Source organism: Desarmillaria tabescens (genome assembly GCF_030435595.1).
Source record: "Desarmillaria tabescens strain CCBAS 213 chromosome Unknown EV420scaffold_5, whole genome shotgun sequence".
NCBI lineage: Eukaryota > Fungi > Basidiomycota > Agaricomycetes > Agaricales > Physalacriaceae > Desarmillaria > Desarmillaria tabescens.
The window spans coordinates 1396125-1413979 of record NW_026848304.1 but is presented as its reverse complement, the minus strand read 5'-3'; the positions used below and the strand labels follow the sequence as shown (position 1 = coordinate 1413979).

The 17855-nt window shown below is 49.2% G+C and overlaps 4 protein-coding genes across 4 annotated transcripts; 2 read left to right on the top strand and 2 right to left on the bottom strand.

The window, feature by feature from the left end:
- Positions 1 to 136: 136 nt before the first annotated feature.
- On the top strand, positions 137 to 1423 carry EV420DRAFT_1514650 (uncharacterized protein). The gene is made up of 5 exons (XM_060471842.1): positions 137 to 245; positions 298 to 513; positions 567 to 966; positions 1018 to 1157; positions 1213 to 1423. The coding sequence occupies exons 2-5, from the start codon at positions 360 to 362 to the stop codon at positions 1392 to 1394; spliced, it is 876 nt and encodes a 291-aa protein (XP_060336554.1). The 5' UTR covers positions 137 to 245; positions 298 to 359; the 3' UTR covers positions 1395 to 1423.
- Positions 1424 to 3134: 1711 nt separating this feature from the next.
- Positions 3135 to 4995, bottom strand: EV420DRAFT_1618095 (Low temperature viability protein-domain-containing protein; the record flags this gene model as incomplete). The annotated part of the gene is made up of 5 exons (XM_060475305.1): positions 3135 to 3331; positions 3389 to 3550; positions 3601 to 3937; positions 3998 to 4807; positions 4855 to 4995. The coding sequence occupies 5 exons, from the start codon at positions 4993 to 4995 to the stop codon at positions 3135 to 3137; spliced, it is 1647 nt and encodes a 548-aa protein (XP_060336553.1).
- A 78-nt stretch (positions 4996 to 5073) lies between these two features.
- EV420DRAFT_1514646 (uncharacterized protein) lies at positions 5074 to 11716 on the top strand. Its single transcript, XM_060471841.1, has 21 exons — positions 5074 to 5287; positions 5319 to 5364; positions 5417 to 5489; positions 5546 to 5603; positions 5674 to 5789; positions 5819 to 5820; positions 5843 to 5998; positions 6054 to 6260; positions 6318 to 7340; positions 7392 to 7826; positions 7880 to 7999; positions 8050 to 8211; positions 8262 to 8372; positions 8423 to 8650; positions 8703 to 8770; positions 8821 to 9180; positions 9230 to 9790; positions 9838 to 10028; positions 10080 to 10920; positions 10969 to 11247; positions 11294 to 11716. Exons 1-21 carry the CDS (start codon positions 5211 to 5213, stop codon positions 11631 to 11633), a joined length of 5454 nt encoding a protein of 1817 aa, XP_060336552.1. The 5' UTR covers positions 5074 to 5210; the 3' UTR covers positions 11634 to 11716.
- On the bottom strand, positions 11717 to 17670 carry EV420DRAFT_1514638 (uncharacterized protein). Its single transcript, XM_060471840.1, has 14 exons — positions 16263 to 17670; positions 15909 to 16231; positions 14738 to 15850; positions 13446 to 14689; positions 13353 to 13399; positions 13184 to 13315; positions 12954 to 13124; positions 12799 to 12902; positions 12607 to 12750; positions 12468 to 12558; positions 12297 to 12418; positions 12201 to 12240; positions 11993 to 12147; positions 11717 to 11940 (listed from the first exon to the last, which is right to left on the bottom strand). The coding sequence occupies exons 1-14, from the start codon at positions 17659 to 17661 to the stop codon at positions 11857 to 11859; spliced, it is 5169 nt and encodes a 1722-aa protein (XP_060336551.1). The 5' UTR covers positions 17662 to 17670; the 3' UTR covers positions 11717 to 11856.
- Between the last annotated feature and the right edge of the window lie 185 nt (positions 17671 to 17855).

The following is a 17855-nucleotide window of genomic DNA, read 5'->3' as shown; positions in this document are numbered from 1 at the left end:
GAGCCGAGCCTGACGGCAATCCTGATGTGGGCAGGAACGAGCCACCGGTTTGGTTCGCCGCCGGCTCGTCGTCGAAAAAGGAAACTCAGCCCTGCCTCTCCGTATAAGTAGTTAGTCCCGCGGCAGCTTTCTTCATCTCTTCCCTCTTTCTCTCTGCCAACCGCGCCCCCCTTCCCTCTCCTCCTCCGCCATTTTCTCTGCAGCCGTCACCAGCAGCACTTGATCCCTGTTGCTGCCGTGCTATCGTGTGTATTCCTTCTCTTCCCCAGATCCCCACCAGCTCATCTTGCGCCACAGTCCTATCCTTATTGCCCTCCCGTTATTTTTTGCCTTCTAGACACCTTTTTTGCTTTCGTCCAATGTCTGTAGACTTCGAACCAATGCTCGCTCGCTCTTCTTCATTCATGGAGCATCCCATGGAAAGCCCTTTCTTGATGGACAACATCGAGAGTGCGATGGATTATCTTCAGTATCCCCCTTCGCCTTCGCCCCCTTTCGGCTCTTCTTTGAATGGTAAACATTTTCCACAGTTCTTACGGAACCATACTTGACAATTCGTTTCTTAGCATCCGCGTCTTCTGGTGGCGAATATGACGGCGTCAACCTTTCCCACCCGATGGGCGGCGACTACACATACACCGCCTCGCCCTTCTCCAACTCTTCGCCTCAGCCGTATATGGGTGAGGATCTCGGCATCTCACCCCGCGCTATGACCTACGCTGGCGACGAGGACCGAACCCTCTCTGGAAGACGCAGCCGCGCGTCCAATGACTCTCCTCCGCCCTCCATTCCCTATGCAGCAACCGTCCCCCGTTCGCACCGTCATGATCCCATTGGTGCTGCTACTCGGAGAAATTCAACCGCGAGGAAGGTCCAGAAGGCAAGGAAGAGGAAGGCTAGCGACGAATCAGATGATGACGATGACGAGTACCAGGTCTCTCCGTCCGCTGGAGGACCTATGGATAAGTAAGTCTCGTAGAAATTTTCACCAAGCAAGCTGCTAATCATGTGCATTAGCCGTCGAGAATCTGTTCGTCAACAGCGAATCGAGTCTGAACAGAAGCGTCGCGATGAGCTCCGCCGCAATTATGATCTTCTACGAGACGTCCTGCCCCCAACCCAGCAGAGGACAAGCAAGGTCCATCTGCTGTCAAGGGGTGAGTCACATCCAAATTAAGCACTGGTATCGGATCTGACTCATTTTCTTTTTAGCGAGCGAGTATATTCGGGAGCTCGAGACGACCCAGTCGGAGTCTCGCTCAAGGCTGCAGGCTTTCGAGACCGAAGTCAAGCGCCTCCGTGAGATTAACGACGCCTTGATGATGGGTACTGCCCGTGCACTGGGCAAGTCCACTCTCGGCATCTCTCCTCACATGACGATGTCAAATTTCTGAAGCGCTCTTTGGCCTCAGAAAAAGCAAATACCAAAATTGTGTCGGATGTCAAAGGGCATACACCCGGTGACACTGCTTTGATTATGAACGGACTATTTCTATCACACTCGTATTTTATGCGCATCATCTTCCTCACCAATCCCCTTCCTTGACGACGTGGAGCATTGATTTGCTCTTCACTAATGATCCCTTCCTGTGAATGATTGTACAGCTGTGCCGTGACTTCGTCGACTTCGAAGTCGGAAACGTTGGTCCGCGAGCCGTTTGCGGATGACGATGGACATTTCGGGATAATGGCTGATGTTTGAGGACGACGACACCCACACAAGACTCCAGGTATTTGCTTGAGGCGTCGTCGCTGCTCTCTACGGATGAGCGGTAGGCGCGCTTCGCATGTCTGGTGCACTTTCTTGTACGACTTCTTCGAATCCTGTCGCTTTCGTCCCAGCATTGCATCTTATCTCGGATTACACTCCATCAGTACGCTCGTAGGCGGACCACTTAGATGTGGTTCCGTGCCTCGCGTACCGCCGATACACTGGCGTCATGCTCCGCTTTCGTGTCTACCGCCAACCACTTTCCCCGATCATTTTGCCTTTGGATCACCGTGATTCAACGCCTGGGGCAAACGCTCACAATCGCTCTCGTCCATGGGTTCCGCTATCGAGCAATATTTATCGATTGATTTATGTTTGCCCCAACCTAACGCCAAGAATCAAAACCAAGGAACGCCTGATCAACGTTCCCGACCTTTTGATTTTCCCCCCCTTTCCCCATTCCGCTATTCGCCCACAGATATTCCTATGACACCCCCATGACAATCTGATCCCGCCAACATAGCTCGCTCGGACGAGCTTGCAGCTACTGGATTGATGTGTTCCGCATCCCGTCGATCACTTCAGCATAGCTGGCTATATGGTGGATATCTGATCGGTGTCCCAGTACACTTGACTCGGATGTGAGCCTGGCAAGAGGGTCAGTTGGTTTGTTTATAGAGTTGTTTCTCCAGTTCGCAAGAGTACATACGGATTGCGCTTCCTTCGACGGGTGGCGTTGCGTCTTCTCCCGCTTCATGAGCCGGTGATTGAGGATGCTCTGCTTGTTCCTGTCGTAAGTCGAAGAGAGTGGCTGGTTGCTCGAAGCTTCTGGCTGCTTGTACGCGTCCGTGCATTATTTTGGCGTTCTATAGCTAGTCCTATTTGCCGCCTTCTTTGGTGTGCTCTTCCTCGGACTACGAACGATAACTCTGATTCATGATACTGCCCGATATGCTCTTCCCCGAAATCCACCTTTCTGCATCGCTAACCCCTGCACATCACCCTGTCCATATAGTAAATGTCGTGGAATCATTTCCGTTCCGTCCTTCCCGAGCGCCTGCGCATCGCCGAAGACCCATTCCATTGTCCGTTTGCTATCTCCATCTCTTCTATGTTCTGTTTCGTCTTGTTGCTCCTTTACACGTTGGTGTTAGACTCTTGTTTCCGCCGATGAGTCAAATGACTACGTTGTGTAATGTCTGTACGTGTACTTACCGTGTAGTTTACGATGTGTATATGATGAATGACAACGAAACGATTATGTTCTTACCAATCTTGGCCATGAATAAGGCACGAGTTGCAGACGTATAACGCGCGGCATGAATATCGAGCTTCTCGCTTATGAACGTAAGGAGTTCTTTGTGATGATAAAATCTTCAAAGATGTCAACGGGGACTACAGGTGAAACGTAAAACCAGTAATTTCATAGTTTTCTCGTGGCTTTTTCGCCGGCGGTAGTGACACTCTTTACCTGTGCTTTGAACTCGCTGCCGAACTCTTCCTTGGTAGCCTTCTTTTCTGCACGCCTCACAGAGCGGTTGGCCTTAACTGCTGCTTTACGAGCCTTTTTTGACTCGGGCGATTCATTCCGCGGTCGTGTAACTGTTGCTTGACGAGGAACTGAGGAGATTAATCAGTACGAATCAAAGCAGGAAGCAATGCGGATGTATTCCGTACTTCTTTTCAAATCGGGCTCGGGGCTTTGAGCTCGAAGTTTGGCCCGCTTAGGTTCGACAATGGAAGGTAGTCCGGTTTTCGGATCCAGCGTTATCTTTGGAGTTAGCCTGGTGTCGCGAGCTCGGATAAGACGTGGATGGTTTTCAAGGTTGGTGTAGGTTGCTAGAGAAGTTTGTGAATCACGGAAATTAATCAAGTGGAACGTCGCCTACTGAGTATAGTTTCGCAATCCCATCGATCTTTCTTGTTCTCCTCAAGCTCTAAGAAAAGATCCTCCTCGAGGGTATCATCATCATCACTATAGGATTCCTTGACGCGCTGATCCTGTCCCATAGCTCTCCGCAACGTCTCCAGCTTCTCCGCCCCACTATCGCCTTCAAGTTTGGGCCTCATCTTCCTGCCCAGTATTTCGTAGTCATTGAGAAACTCGTCCATCATAGATGAAAAGTCATCGCGAGCCGTGATGAGTTCCGGAGCCTCATCAGAATCGGAATCATCAGGCATTGACGCGTGGTCGTCATCGTCTTCACTGTACTGTTTAAGCATTACCTGCAATGAATGATCCGTTTAATGCAGGGAATGGCTATACGAGCATAGAGAACACTCCACCTGATCAAATCTCTCGTCAAGAGTTTGTAATGCTTCGTTTCGATACATGCTGGAGCTGCTCATGCTGTACCCAGAAGCATCGCTGCCACCTTTCCGCCTCTTCTTGCCCCCAATAACAGTTATTGTTGGAAGGCCGGCGATGGTGTCTCCACCATCCGATTCGTCCTCCCCATCGTCGCTATTGCCGACCGATGAATTCTGCTGTGACTTTTTAAATCGAGCGAAGCGTGCCTCCCAGCCCTCATCTTCTTCGTTCCCAGATCCAAGACCGGAACCGGAAGACTCTTGCTCCTCCGAGCCTTCAACAGCGCCATCCTCGAAGAAGGGATAATTGACTTCTTTGTCACCGTCTCGTTCGCCATCTGTCACCAGCTGTCCAAAGAAGTCATCTTCGAGGTTATCGTCTATAAATGCGTCATCTTCCAAGGCCTCAAGAACTTGGCGTAAGTGGGGATCCATATCAGGCTGGAAGCCGGATATACTGTCGGGAATGGCTTGTTGGGATTCAAAAGTTCTAGGTAGCTCAGACTTGGACGGTAAAACGCCTTCTGGCAAATCTCTAAGAGAAAGACCAGCTCCGTCACTGAGTTTCTTTTGTTTTCCAGATTTTTTGGAAGAAGAAGGTGCCTCAATGAGGATGCTATCGACACCGTCCTCTTGTACGCCAACTTCTCGGAGATGTTGCATGTAGTCGTATTCTGTGTCATCGTAGTAGATTCCATAGAGCGCGGCGTCCCCTGGCTTCGTGTTTGATTCAGGAAGAGCATCGTCTATAGACAAAAGAGCCTCGAGCTCGGCTCTAGACTTTCCCTGGAGGGAATATTAACAGACAACGTGAAGAATAACAGCAGGCATGCCTTTTTGTCGTTTTCACGTACGACAGGCTTCAAAACATGAAGCGCAGCATCAGGATCATGAATGAGAGGGTCCCGCTGTGATCTGTGCACAAGCTGGAAATGTTTTGCGCCTGGCTGACGGAATATTGACTTGGGCGCCATAAGCAAAGTAGAGGAAAATTTGATTCCGAAAATGGAAATGACCATCGACGGATTACGATGATATTACATAAGCAATCTCGGGTTGAAAGCAACCTTCAGTCTCACTGTACCCTTCGCTTGTCTGGTGCTCTGCCACCATCCTCAATCGTGGCTCTATACACCCTGGAAGTAACATTTGGCTAGAGGAAGTAGCCTGGCGTCAGTCTCGACCAATCATGGATGGCCGTTTGCGTGAACAGTCTCGCAGAGGTTTCTCCATATACGTCTTTTTCTCCCTAGTCCTCACATACATGTACTGACATTTTGTTTGTGGTATCTACTAGTCACCAAAAGGTTGTTTTGGAGATTGATTTCTCGGGTAGTCTCTGGGTATGCACGTCTGCCATTCGTGAAGAGTAAGCGCTCAGCTCATGATTTACAGGGATATACAGAGATCACCATTGTTCCGACGAGTAGTGAACTAAGAACTATATATCTCAATTCGCGACAGTGTAGTGCGTGTTTGGTGGTCTGACAGGGTAATGCTGCCTGCTTACGCATGTCATCCCAGCTATTCATTCTGTGACTGTTGGATCCTACGACGCGGAATTCGCATGCTCCGACCCTTTGTCTAATATCACCCTCGGATCTTCTCCGAATGATGCACAAGATTGTCCATCGGCACCTAGAATTGAAGAGGAAGCTTTACTCTGCACTTCAAGAGGGCGACGACGGGGAGTTGGCAATTGGCATCCCTAGGGATGTTTCACTGAAGTACTCGGGAAGCATCGCATCGATGGGCATACTTAGTGAAAGTGCGTTGTTATAATCTCTGCTCTTGCAGCTGTCTTCTAATGTGTCGCCGTAGCTGCAACCCCCGAAGCCTCAGACACCAGGCGTGTCTCAGGCGCAGAATGGCCACATTACTCCAGAGTTTTCTCCCATTGTCGTCAAGATCTCATACAGTCTTCGTAACCCAGTCGATGGCTTTGAGTTCGTCCTCCCCGACGATTCTCATCCCTATGTAGGTCAACCTTTCTTTGGCACGTATCATCTGTTGGGTTAAATGTATGGTCCAGCGCGTTCCTCACGCTTACACAACTCCATCATGCCCAGACGCTTCCAGATGCTGGGTGCCGTGCGCCGATAGTGTGAGTGAGAAATGTACATGGGAATTTGAGTTTGTCGTCCCTCGCTATCTGGAGGAGCCCGACCCCCTTCAGGATGAAGAGGCAAATGAATTGTCACCAACGCTTGTGGTCTGTAGCGGAGAACTTGTGGAACAGGTGCGCCTCCATGAGTGCGAGATTTCTATCACGTCTCTGATTTAATACCCAAAATAGGTGGCGCATCCATACAACTCGAACAAAACCATATTCATCTTCTCGCAAGCTGTTCTCACATCAGTTCAACACATAGCTTTTGCAGCAGGTCCTTTTCACATCCTTACCATACCACCCGAGGGTATGTCCGATGAGACTACGACTACCTCACAACAACCAGGAATGTACGCTTTCTGTCTTCCTGGGCAAGAATCGTACCTTGCCACTTCAACCTCTGCTCTTCGGTCTGCAATGACTTTCTATGCAACTGAGTTTGGCTCATATCCGTTTGGCTCCTACAAAGTTGTATTCGTCGACGAGCTTCCCGTCGAAAGATTTGATAGCTCCACGCTGTCTCTTGTGACTGTGGACCTACTGCATGGGGATGACGCGATAGAGCAGGCAATTGAAGTTCGCCAGACCCTGAGCCATGCTTTAGCTTGTCAATGGGCTGGCATAAATATTCAGCCCAAAACTTGGTCTGATATCTGGCTAGTGAACGGCTTAGCGCTTTACATCAATGGACTATTCCTACGCAAACTTTTTGGCAACAACGAGTATCGCTTCCGGCTCAAGAAAGATATGCATCGCGTTTTGGAGCGAGACAACGGTACAATGCCGCCAATCTGCCAGCCGCAGGTTCTCGATCCTCCGGATTCCAGCGTTCTCCCGTTCATTAACCTCAAGGCACCTCTTGTTCTCCATATACTCGATCGACGGCTTGGTAAGTCAGGAACTTCCCTGGGTCTAAGTCGCGTCCTTCCCAAGGTCTTCTTGTCGGCTATCAGTGGAGAAATGCCGAACAATATGCTGTCCACTCATGCCTTCCTGAGGACTTGTAGAAAGGTCAGCGGAGTGGATTTGCGAGGTTTTGCCGAACAATGGATTTACGGGAGCGGCTGTCCTGCGTTCGGGGTGTCTGCAACTTTCAACCGAAAGAAAATGGCGGTCGAGATTACCATGCGACAAGAAAGCCCTGCATATAAAGTTCATGAGAACAGCGAAGTGCACAAACAAATGCTCAAACCTGTACCATTCTTTGAGGTGAGCTATATGTCTTATATAACAGAAGGGCTGTAGTAATTTTAAAATTAGGGTACGATGACAATTCGTATACATGAAGCCGATGGGACGCCTTACGAACACGTTCTTGACATCCGGTCTCCCTTCAAGCGGTATGAAGTACCTTTCAATACCAAGTATAAACGTGTCCGCCGTAATACAAAACGGTATCTCGCTCGCCAGGCTGCTGCACAAGCTGCTGCCGAAGGTGATACGGAAGCGGCTGAGGCGATGGGGATGGTCGATATGGGCTTCGGTTTGGATATTTGGGAGAAAGAGAAGGAGCGTGAGAACTGGAAGGTGGCTGACTGGACAGAGGAAGACGAAGGATTGATGAGCGGAGCGACATACGAATGGATTCGAATGGATGCCGATTTCGAGTGGATTGCGAACTTGAATTTTGAACAGCCTGATTTCATGTGGGTGTCACAGCTGCAGAGGGATAGGGACGTCGTCGCTCAATTAGAGGTATACTCAGTCTTAACTGGCAGACCTCTAATCACCCACGCATTCCATTTTAGGCCGTACATGCACTTGCAAAGCAACCTACAGCGATAGTTTCTAGCACTCTCACCAAGACAGTGTTGGTATCTAACTATCATTATCGAATTCGGACAGAGGCCGCGAGTGCCCTGGTTAATGTGAGTACTCTGTGGGCGCGTTAGGAACGTCTGATGTTAAGGTAATGTAGTGTGCCATCCGCCGACTGGATTTCCTCGGCCTATTCCACCTATTCAAACTCTTCCTACGATATTGTTACGAACCAGAAGATCCAAATCAAGACTTGTTCAGCCATACTTATGTCCCGAAACCGAACGATTTTTCAGACCTGTCAGAATATTTCGTCCGCAAGGTATGTCCTAGGTTGCGATCGACATAACTTTTAATTTATGCCTTGGGTAGACGCTCATAACAGCGATCTCAAGAATTCGGTTCGAGAATGGCAAATCACCATCCGTTGTGCGACAATTCTTGATCGATCAGCTCAAATACAATGACAATACTGTAAATCCTGTAAGAGTTTGTTTGATCGTCTCGTTGGACGTTCTTGACGTTACTGTTAGTACTCTGATGGATTTTACATATGTACCATCATATCTGCAGCAGCCTGTGCTACGATATCAATGGCAGCTCCTGAACGCGGCGAGCTGTTGCCGACAGAAGTTCGTTCGGAACATAATGCGGAAGATCAACAACTTCTGAAGGAAATCGTTGCTGAAGTCGATAGATATCGTAGCATGGACAGGTTGATCCCCTCCGCCCATAACATAGTCACCATAGCGGCTTTGGAGGCAAGTCCACCTTCCGTCTCAGCCTGTCACACCGTAACTGAGCATTCTCCAGTTTTATATGGTCCTCGGTGTCGCCAATCTTATCCCAAATTACCAGGCTGTCTTCTTCCTTACTGCTAGGTGCAGTCAAATTTCATTAACCGGTGAAATGTTGCTTATGATCAGTACAGAGATGGAAACTATACACCTGTGCGGATTGCCGCCTTCGACGGACTCTTCCTCACTAAATGGTACACTCCCGCTATCATGCGCTACGTCCTCGCCGTCATGGCTAACGATCCATCACGAGTTATCCGGAGACATGTTGCCAGGAATGCGTGCTATAGCTTGGCTCTTCTCGTGCAAATGGGCGAGCTAAAGTCAGGTTCCAAGGACACGGACACTTTGCTCATCGAGGAGGACGGTAATAACCCTGAGAAGACTAAGGAGTCGAAGAAGAGCGAGATGGATGCTATGATCAAAGTACTTAGAAAGGATCGGGAAGTGGGCAAGAATGAAGTCCTTAGGGAGTTCCTGATGGCTATTGCACTGTGAGTGGCTTCGTCTAGGCTTTGGTTATCTGCTTATCGCGCCGGACAGTGCTCCCGATGTTGATCATGAGGTTCGATGGTGCATCCTCAAACTTGCTGACCTTCTCATTCGCCCAGTGGACGAGGTGCCCCCGAAGCTTTCGCTACATCTACCACCCAAGACCCCGATCATTGAAACACCGCCATCCCTTCCTGTCCCCAAAGTTTCCATTAAACCTCAACGAAAACCGAGCGTGGCTCATTTGAAGAGTCCACTTACTCCCATTCACGTGCCACCAAAGATCAAGTTATCCAACGGTGGAATCACTCGAGATCTCACTTCCAAGCCCTCTTCTCCCCCTCCCCCTCCCCAACCCCAGAGCATAGCTCCAGTGCTGCCCCCTAAGAAAACTGGCGCCCTTGTCGTTCCACCGCCTCCCGCCAAAGGAAGGCCTAAAGGAAGGCCGCCGAACAAGAATCTGAAACGAGCACAGGTCTCAAAGGCTCATTCTAGTGGTATGAGCCTAGCTGACCTCACAGCTACGCGAAACGCTCTCAAGAAAATCCGGGACCACAAGCATGCTAGATGGTTTCTGCAGCCTGTGGACCCGGTTCGGGACAAGGCGCTGAAGTATGTGCCTCTACTAGCTCATCTCGGCCGCTACTAACGTGTTCTAGTTACTTCGATATTATTAAGGAACCTATGGACCTTGGCACTATGGGTGCACGATTGGAAGCAGGACTGTACAAGGATAGGTTTGCTTTCAGAGATGACTTCCGTGTAATGATCGCCAACGCCAAGCATTACAATATGCCCGGGAGCCCCGTACACGATGCCGCTATTGCACTCGAAGTAGCATTTGAGAAGCGTAAGCTGTCTAATTCTTTTTCGACCCATGTTTTGTTAATAGAGTCGATAGTGTGGTCTATCATGAGCAAAACACTTGAGGCGGCAGACCACAAAGCTCAGGCTGCTGCTGCTGCCGCTGCCTCTGCTGCTAGCGCACCGCCACCGCTCAAATCGAGACCCCCAGTTCCCACCCCTAAATTTACACCGCCACCATCGACCTCAAGTGTCCGAGATCATGCTCGTCGGAGTGTTACTCCAGCCGTTGAAGGCACTGCACGTCCAACAATCAAGCTACGAGTAGGAGCTCAGCCCAAGGCTGAGGAACCTCCGAAGCGGCGTATCCTGAAGGTCAAAGCGCCACAAGCCGCCGAAATCGACGCACCACCCCCGCCCTATATCGATGATGGGTCGGCTGATATTCTAGCGGAAGTGCTCGCTATCGAGCGCGAGAAGGATGAACAAAAACAGCGATCAGCGCAGTCAAAAACAACTGCTAATGGGGCTCCCAACAAACGCAAGGCGTTGAGCGACGATGCAGATGACATCCTAGCTTTGGCATCTCCATCAAAGAAGGAAAAGTCTGCACCTATCGCAACTGCTCCAACGCCGTCAGGATCCTCTTTGACAAGAATCGTTGTTCCCGCTGCCCCTCAGAAGCCCGTTCCAGTCAAATCCAAGAAAGACAAAGTCGAGGCTCCCAGTGCCGCTCGACCGTCAGTGAAGGGAAAAGAAAAGGAAGTGATTGCCACACCAGAAGCTTCATCATCGAAAGCCAAGCGCTCCGCCGGGGATCAGACGTCCACTCCTATGAACCAGAAGAAAGTCAAGGCACTTTTGACTGCGATCAAACTCCTTCCGGAAGCCCGTATCTTTAATAGGCCCGTAGATCCCATACTAGATGGGTGTCCAAGGTGAGTAAAGCGCAGGTATTGTTTACAATCGTCTGAGCATACTTCCAGCTATCTTGAAGAGATCGCTCAACCCATGGACTTTGGCACAATGTCGGAAAAACTTGCGCAGAACCAGTATCAGACCATGGAAGATTTCCGAGCCGATTTCGAACTGGTCATTAGTAATTGTCGTCAGTTCAATCCTGTCAAAACTTACCCTCACGATTGCGCGGCTGTCATCGAGAAATATTTCCGAAAAGAGTGGCCCAAACTCATGGAGCGAAAACTGACATTCGCCGAGAAACGAGGACTTCTTGGGGTGATGACAAGCATAGTGAAAGATAACGTGTAAGTGGGAGATTATTTCATACCTTCGTTCTCTCATCTCTTTCAGTTCTTGGATCTTTCGAGAACCTGTCGATCCTGAATTGCTTGGTATTCCGACATACTTCCAAGTCATACCTCGCAAGGATGCTCGGGACTTGAGGACCATCCGAACCAAACTTGAGAGTGATAAGTATGATACCGTTGAAGCATTCGAGGCGGACATCGCCCTGATGATAAATAACGCCATCACCTTTAACGGCATGGATTCCGAAGTTGGTCCATTGGCAATCGCTTGTCGCGATAAGATTCAAAGTTTGATAAACGCTTGGAGATCGTCACAGGACAAGAAGAGAAAGGATGTTGAGAAGGGGAGCTCCCAGCCAAGTAAGAAAGTTAGGCTGAGTTAGATTGTATTTTACAGGATTATGTGGATCGTGCTGGTACGGCTCTTAGAACGATTGATAATCACTCCCAAATACGAACATGCATTATACATTGAAGGCCAGGCCCTACATTGAAACTATGGACAAGTACATGAGTGACCTACATCTAAGGTTGAAGTCATATGGTATCAGTGATCAATGGTATATAGTGTTAGAAGAAATGCATTCAACATCCTGTGATTCCTGTCTACCAGTCAGGCCACAGCTCTACCAAGCTGTTGTTGCAATCCTCCTCCGGAGTGTCATTTTGCTTCATCCAACGATCAGGAATCTTAAGCAGAGAGATCAATAAGCGATACAATTGTAAGGGCTTCTAGACATGCCAGGGGAAAGTAACGTTCCATTGCGCTGATGAATCGCTGTCGATACTGTTTAGGAGTAACGATGGTAGGTTCGCCTCGACCTGCTCCACCAAGGAAGGCCGACTCTTTGACCCAACTTTCTAATTTCTTGTCCCAAGTGTAGGTCCGAATATAGTCTAGCCAAGATACCTTTTAAGAGCCCGCAATAATGAAAAATTTCTGTACTGACCAACTATGCCTACGACTAGTTCGTTGTTCTGACTGTCGACCTATATTGTCATAATTAAGTTTTCGTGTGACAGCAAGTAAGAGACTAGAAACTGACACCGCACACCAAAGAATAATCCATGACATTAATGTCAGCTAAGAATTTGCTATCATTGTAGAGAGCGCCCCGCAGTATTCTCTTTGAATGCTCGCGTAGATAAAATGGGGTCAAATGGGCAGCTGTTCTTAAAGTTAGCAGATGGAGAGAATCAGTGCATACATGCCATACTTTGAACTAAATTTTCATCAAGAAGGACTTCGTTTTCCCTACCGGTGGACTGGACGTGGCGATTCCGAGTGGAGCCTTTCAGATCATATATCTATATTCGTTTATGAGATGGCTAAATCTGAGGATGAGATATGCATACCTTCGAGAATCGGCGGTCATAGAACAGATTTTCCATCACTAGGAGGTTCATTTGCGTTGACTTGACTTTCCCAGGACCTTTGTCACTCGTCTTCCTGAAAGTGAGCTTATAGCAGCCAAAGACTTTGGCCAGAAGGGTCGGGCGCTAAATCCGTTAGTTCAAGGTGTGCGGAAGGGTAGAAACCGATCTTACATCAGCAGACACAGCAGAAGACATGTAGTCGAAGTACGCAGGTGCGAACGTTTCCATAGTTTGCAACTCAGGTCTAGATAGCTCTTTCGCAATGAACCGGTCATCTTTAATGATATCAATCTCTGAAAACATACGCAAGGATTTTCTACGCCTACCTTGGGTTTTCAGGAATGCCGATCCCGATTTTCCGCCACTTGCATCCCATTTAACACATCGTGCCAATGATTCAACCATGCTCCTTTCACAGTCGTACGTACGACGCAGAGCGTCAAATTGTTCCGGATAAAGAACGGTACAACTTATAGTCAAGCCACCACTCTCGAAAGCTGTAAATGAGAACAACAGAGCTCAAGGTACGACAAAACTACGAGGGTGAAAAACCTACAAATTGCCCAAGGTAATTTAGATGAGGGTACTTTGAGATCTTCAGTAGGATCGGCCAATACGGAGGCGTCCACGTTAACAACTCCCCATGTTGAAGTCGACTCAGCAACAGAGCGATCATCCGGCATAAAAGCTTCGCCGTCCGTCAAACGAGGTTCAGCGAGCTGTACGTTTCTCAACACGCGATTTGGTGAGCATTTCACGATATTGAGGTGAGCTGTAGGTACTTCAGTTGCAAATCATCGCAGGTAGCCGACACTTACTTCAAGGCAAGCGCAATGATAGACGTTGGCTCATCAGTGCGAACGACCATGGACGAATCCCGAAATATGTGCTCCGGATCACTCATAGGATCATCTCCTTCAAAAGCACTGCGAGATGTTGGCAGAGGTTGAGCCCAAAATCCTGACAAGGCTTTGAGAATGGGATTGCGCTCTGTACCTGCCCCCATTTCGATGTCTGAGTGTGGTGGAGTCACTGGCATGTTATTGTCCATCTTCAAGAATGGTGAAGGCGGAAGAGGAATAAGCGGGGCAGGTTTCATTTGGTCATAAGGACCTTTGTGGTTAGCATCTTTAGCATCTGTTGAATCAACGGCGAAAGTAGTGGAGGTGGGGGGCGCAGTTTGGGGGGCGACACTTTGCGTTTCGGTTTGTTCTATGAGCTCCGCAACAGACGGTTCTTCATTACCGTCCCCCTCGTCATCAGCTTCGCTACTTGAACTCGAACTTTCAGACTCGTCGTTGATGGCGTCTTTCACGCTGTCCAATACTTCGACACGAGCCCGTGCCGAACCAACAGGCCGTGCACGCCGTCCCCGAATAACATTGTAACGGCTTTTGGATCGCTCGGCGTCACGGCCTAAACGCTCAAAATGTTTAGCAATGTTGGAAACTTTTCCTCCCGGTGTCCCAACTGTCCTACGAAGCGTGGACTTGGTCCCGGCGCTGGGTGCAGATCGTGCCGGAGTTTTATCTTTCGACCGGTTCAATAACCTTGATCGTCCGCCTTTAAGTCCGAGAGGTGTAGGCGATATTACTTTTAAATTCGAAGGTGATGAGGGACGGTTCAACTTCAGCTCCTTGCCTCTACCACTGACAGACCGTTTTTCCGGTGAAGGACGTCGAGATGAATCACGTGATTCCTGATGAATAGGTCCAGGTATACGAGTGCCCTGAGACCGTTGACCAAGCGACCTTCTTGTGTGGGTAAGATAACGAGGTGCAATATTCGCCGCATAGCTCTGTTCAAAATCAGATATAGAGGGTTTCTTTGCAAGCAACCGATGCCTGCTTTTTGCACGAGTAACGTTCCGAGGGACAACAGGGACGGTATACTCTTGGTCACTTTCGGAAACCACAATGCGAGGCGCAAGTGCAGTTTTTGTCAAGTCCTGTACGCCCTGAGCTGGTAAGTAGTCTTGGTATCTCTTGACTAACTCAGCAACACTAGGCTGGCGGTCTGGTCTCCGAGGTAATCTAGATATACGCTGTGCGCGAGACTCTCCCTGCGATGGCGTTAACTGTATAGTTGTAAAGTTTTACTTATGACTAACCGTTTGAGGCATGGCTGATTCAGGAGAAATGGCATCATCTCTCGCTGCGCCAATGGTAGAGTCCGAATCAGGATCGAGCTTATGCTTGTCGTTGGAAGTTCTAGGAGCATGACTTGCGTCGTCCGTCACAGATGTGTCCTGACTAGGCTGAGTGTCTGTGCAGGGGCGATCTACTATCTCAACTGGCTCTGCAGAAGTCTCCGGTTCGGAGGCTTCAGACGCAGAAGATATAAGAGAATCACCAGTAACTCGCCGCATCTTAAGTGGGCCCTCCTCCGCCTCCGACACACTCGAGGAAGGTAGGTGAGGCAGGTCAAACGTTTCAGAACGCCTTGGCCACATCGCCCGAACAGAGCCGAAAGCCGACGCTCTGCGGTTAGACCTATCCGCAGAAGGTAAGGGGCGTGGCTTGGGAAGACGATCGAAGTCTTGCTGCCAAGCGACAATCTTGTCCTGTCGATACGAACGCACTTGGTTGAGTGCAAGAGTATCCGTAGGTGCCGACTCCCTGTATACACGGTTGATTAGCCTGCTAATATCCTCTCTTTCTGCCTCTGCCCTGGCGATTAGCATGTTGATATCAGCCAAAAGTTTGGCATCACCGTCCTCGTCTCCAGTGGCAGCATCAATACTGATGAGCTTAAGATCGTCTATCAAGCCTGTGTACCAAGCCAAGTTACGGTGATGCAAACGATTGAAGTCGCTGTTCTTCAACTCAAGCTGCGTTTCAGGTCGGACACGAATGCGGAAGGGAGGGTATACAACTTCGTGCAAAGTAACCGGATCGGCCTGGAAACGCACAGTCATACCCTTGCACGCAAAGTAGCGAACGTGATGCTGATAGATGTTGTGCTGACACCCGGCACCTTGAACCAACTTCACATCCGTGGGATAGAAATGAAGTTCAAGAAACTTGGCAAAGGAGTATCTTTGCATTTCCTCCGAAACCGGTATGAAGGGTGTAGCAGCTCCACAGATCCGACATGCGCTCCATGTTGTTATGAGCTCTGGGGCAGGCGAGAAGTTCGACCGTCCGATGATCTGTCCATCCCATTGTTCGACGGCAACAAATACCTTGGTCTCGTTGTGAACGAAGACCTTACAGTGGCGTGCCTAAAGGCTGGTCGCATCCTTTGCCCGTGCATATTGCTTTGGGATCTAAGAACTGAACGAGCGTCTCCGTGACAGATTCCTCGACATACTGGCCCAGGGTGCAATCGTTCTCTCCATAGAATGTGATGTAACTGAATTTGGGCGCAAAGCAAGCACGATGAAAACCAAAATCGGCTATGGGGACCGTATACTCCAACAACCTTATGCACTGATATTTCTCGACGACAAAGTCATCGTAGTTCTTCCGCAAGTACCACTCCCATATACGCCGATGTTCTTCATGTTTACATTTCACCAAACTATATTGGCTTTCCAAGGCTATATCGGCTGGGGTTTTTAGCGCTTCCGTTGGTTCTTCGGCAGGGCTAGTAGCAGTAGAAGCTGAAGGCCGATGCATTAATAGGAAAGTAACTGTCCTGATCTTTGGAAGGAGATATAGGTGTGTATGCGCTGGGAGTTATGGTCATGGGAATTGTAGGAAGAGCTTCGATTTGCGCTTTAATATCGTCTTGTTCGGAAATATTGTCTTTTTCGGCCTCTTCATTATTACTGGTGTGTCGAGTCATCGTACTGCTCCGCGTTATCGTCGACTCTTGCTCATGTTTGACTTCCTGCTTTTCCTCCAGCCGGATCACCTCGTCTTCCCAGGCCCTTTTTGCAGCCAGTAATTCAACATCTAGCTCCTTCATTCGTCGTATGGGAAAAGGAGGTGGGAAACGAAGCGTCGCAGAGACCGATATGAACGTGGTTGTGTATGGCACCAATGATTCGTCGATACGCCGCGAGAGTTTGAGTTGTTCAGCGTCATCATCAGGAAGATCGTCGTCTTCAAATGGATTCTTGTCTGCAACCACCGTTTCCGGTCTGGACAAGCTAAGCTCGACGGTCGGCGATGCGCCTCGGGGAGTAGATGTGGACGATCCAAAAGCCAGAAAAGAGGTAACCAAATAATTTGTGGGTGCATGGCTAGTGCTTGGAGATAATGAAGCAGTCTCGGTGTTAAGTGGAGGAAGTGTAATGACAGAATCCTTCCACAGATGAGTCTCCAGCTTTAAGTTCCTGACTATGAAAATGAGAAAACGTGTGACTTTCTTGATTCGCCGGAGAGTACTGATATCATCTCCACGCAAGATGATTGTGCAACCCATGTCATGATTGCACCCCTCAAATCGCATGTAGGACTTGCGGCGCCCAGGTATTAGTGGATGATCGTATGTTTGTATACGATACCTCTGACAGTGACCCAATCGAGGTTCCAGCGCCAATTTATCCATGGATGAAAAAACATCGCCCTGAGTCATTCGCGCCACGAATTGTATAGCAGACGGCTTCACAGCACGGGCCACTGCAATGTTGTATCCCGCAAGAGCCTCTAAAGCAAGACGAGAAACGGACTTCTCCACCAACACAACGTGAGGCCGAAGCGCGGCGATCCGTGTGGCTAAATTTCCCAGGTATTCTTTTTCCTGACGCACAATTTGCCCAAAGTGCATGTACTGTCCTTCGACACGTGAAAATTCTAGAGGAAATGTTACAAGCATAACGCGGGGATTGCGTTGGGATCGCAGCATGTGCTTGTGCGCAACGTTTTTGGTTATGACAGCACCATCGACATATTCAGAGTCCTGTGGAGTGCCTCCTGGAATCTTTTTGATCTTGACATAACGCCTAACGTCCATATCTTGGCCCTGTCGATGAGGAAGAGAGGTGAATGTCAAATCACGTGCAATTCGGAGGGCCAGTTTGAGCAGCGTCTCTTCCCATTCTTTCATGTTGGGAACCTGCTCGCTGGAAAGCATTTGTCGAAGCATGATTCTTAGATGGTGCATCGAGGTCATGTTGAGCTCCTGCGCATATCTAAAGATTATGTGAGAAAAGGCGACCGTGATGATACATTTCACATACGCAGTACTCTCCCTTCGGGCACGCCAGCCAGGCTCACCAGTTGCAACGTTGTCCAATCGACTCTGAACCCGACTACGAATGAAAGGCGTCGATGCGGTCA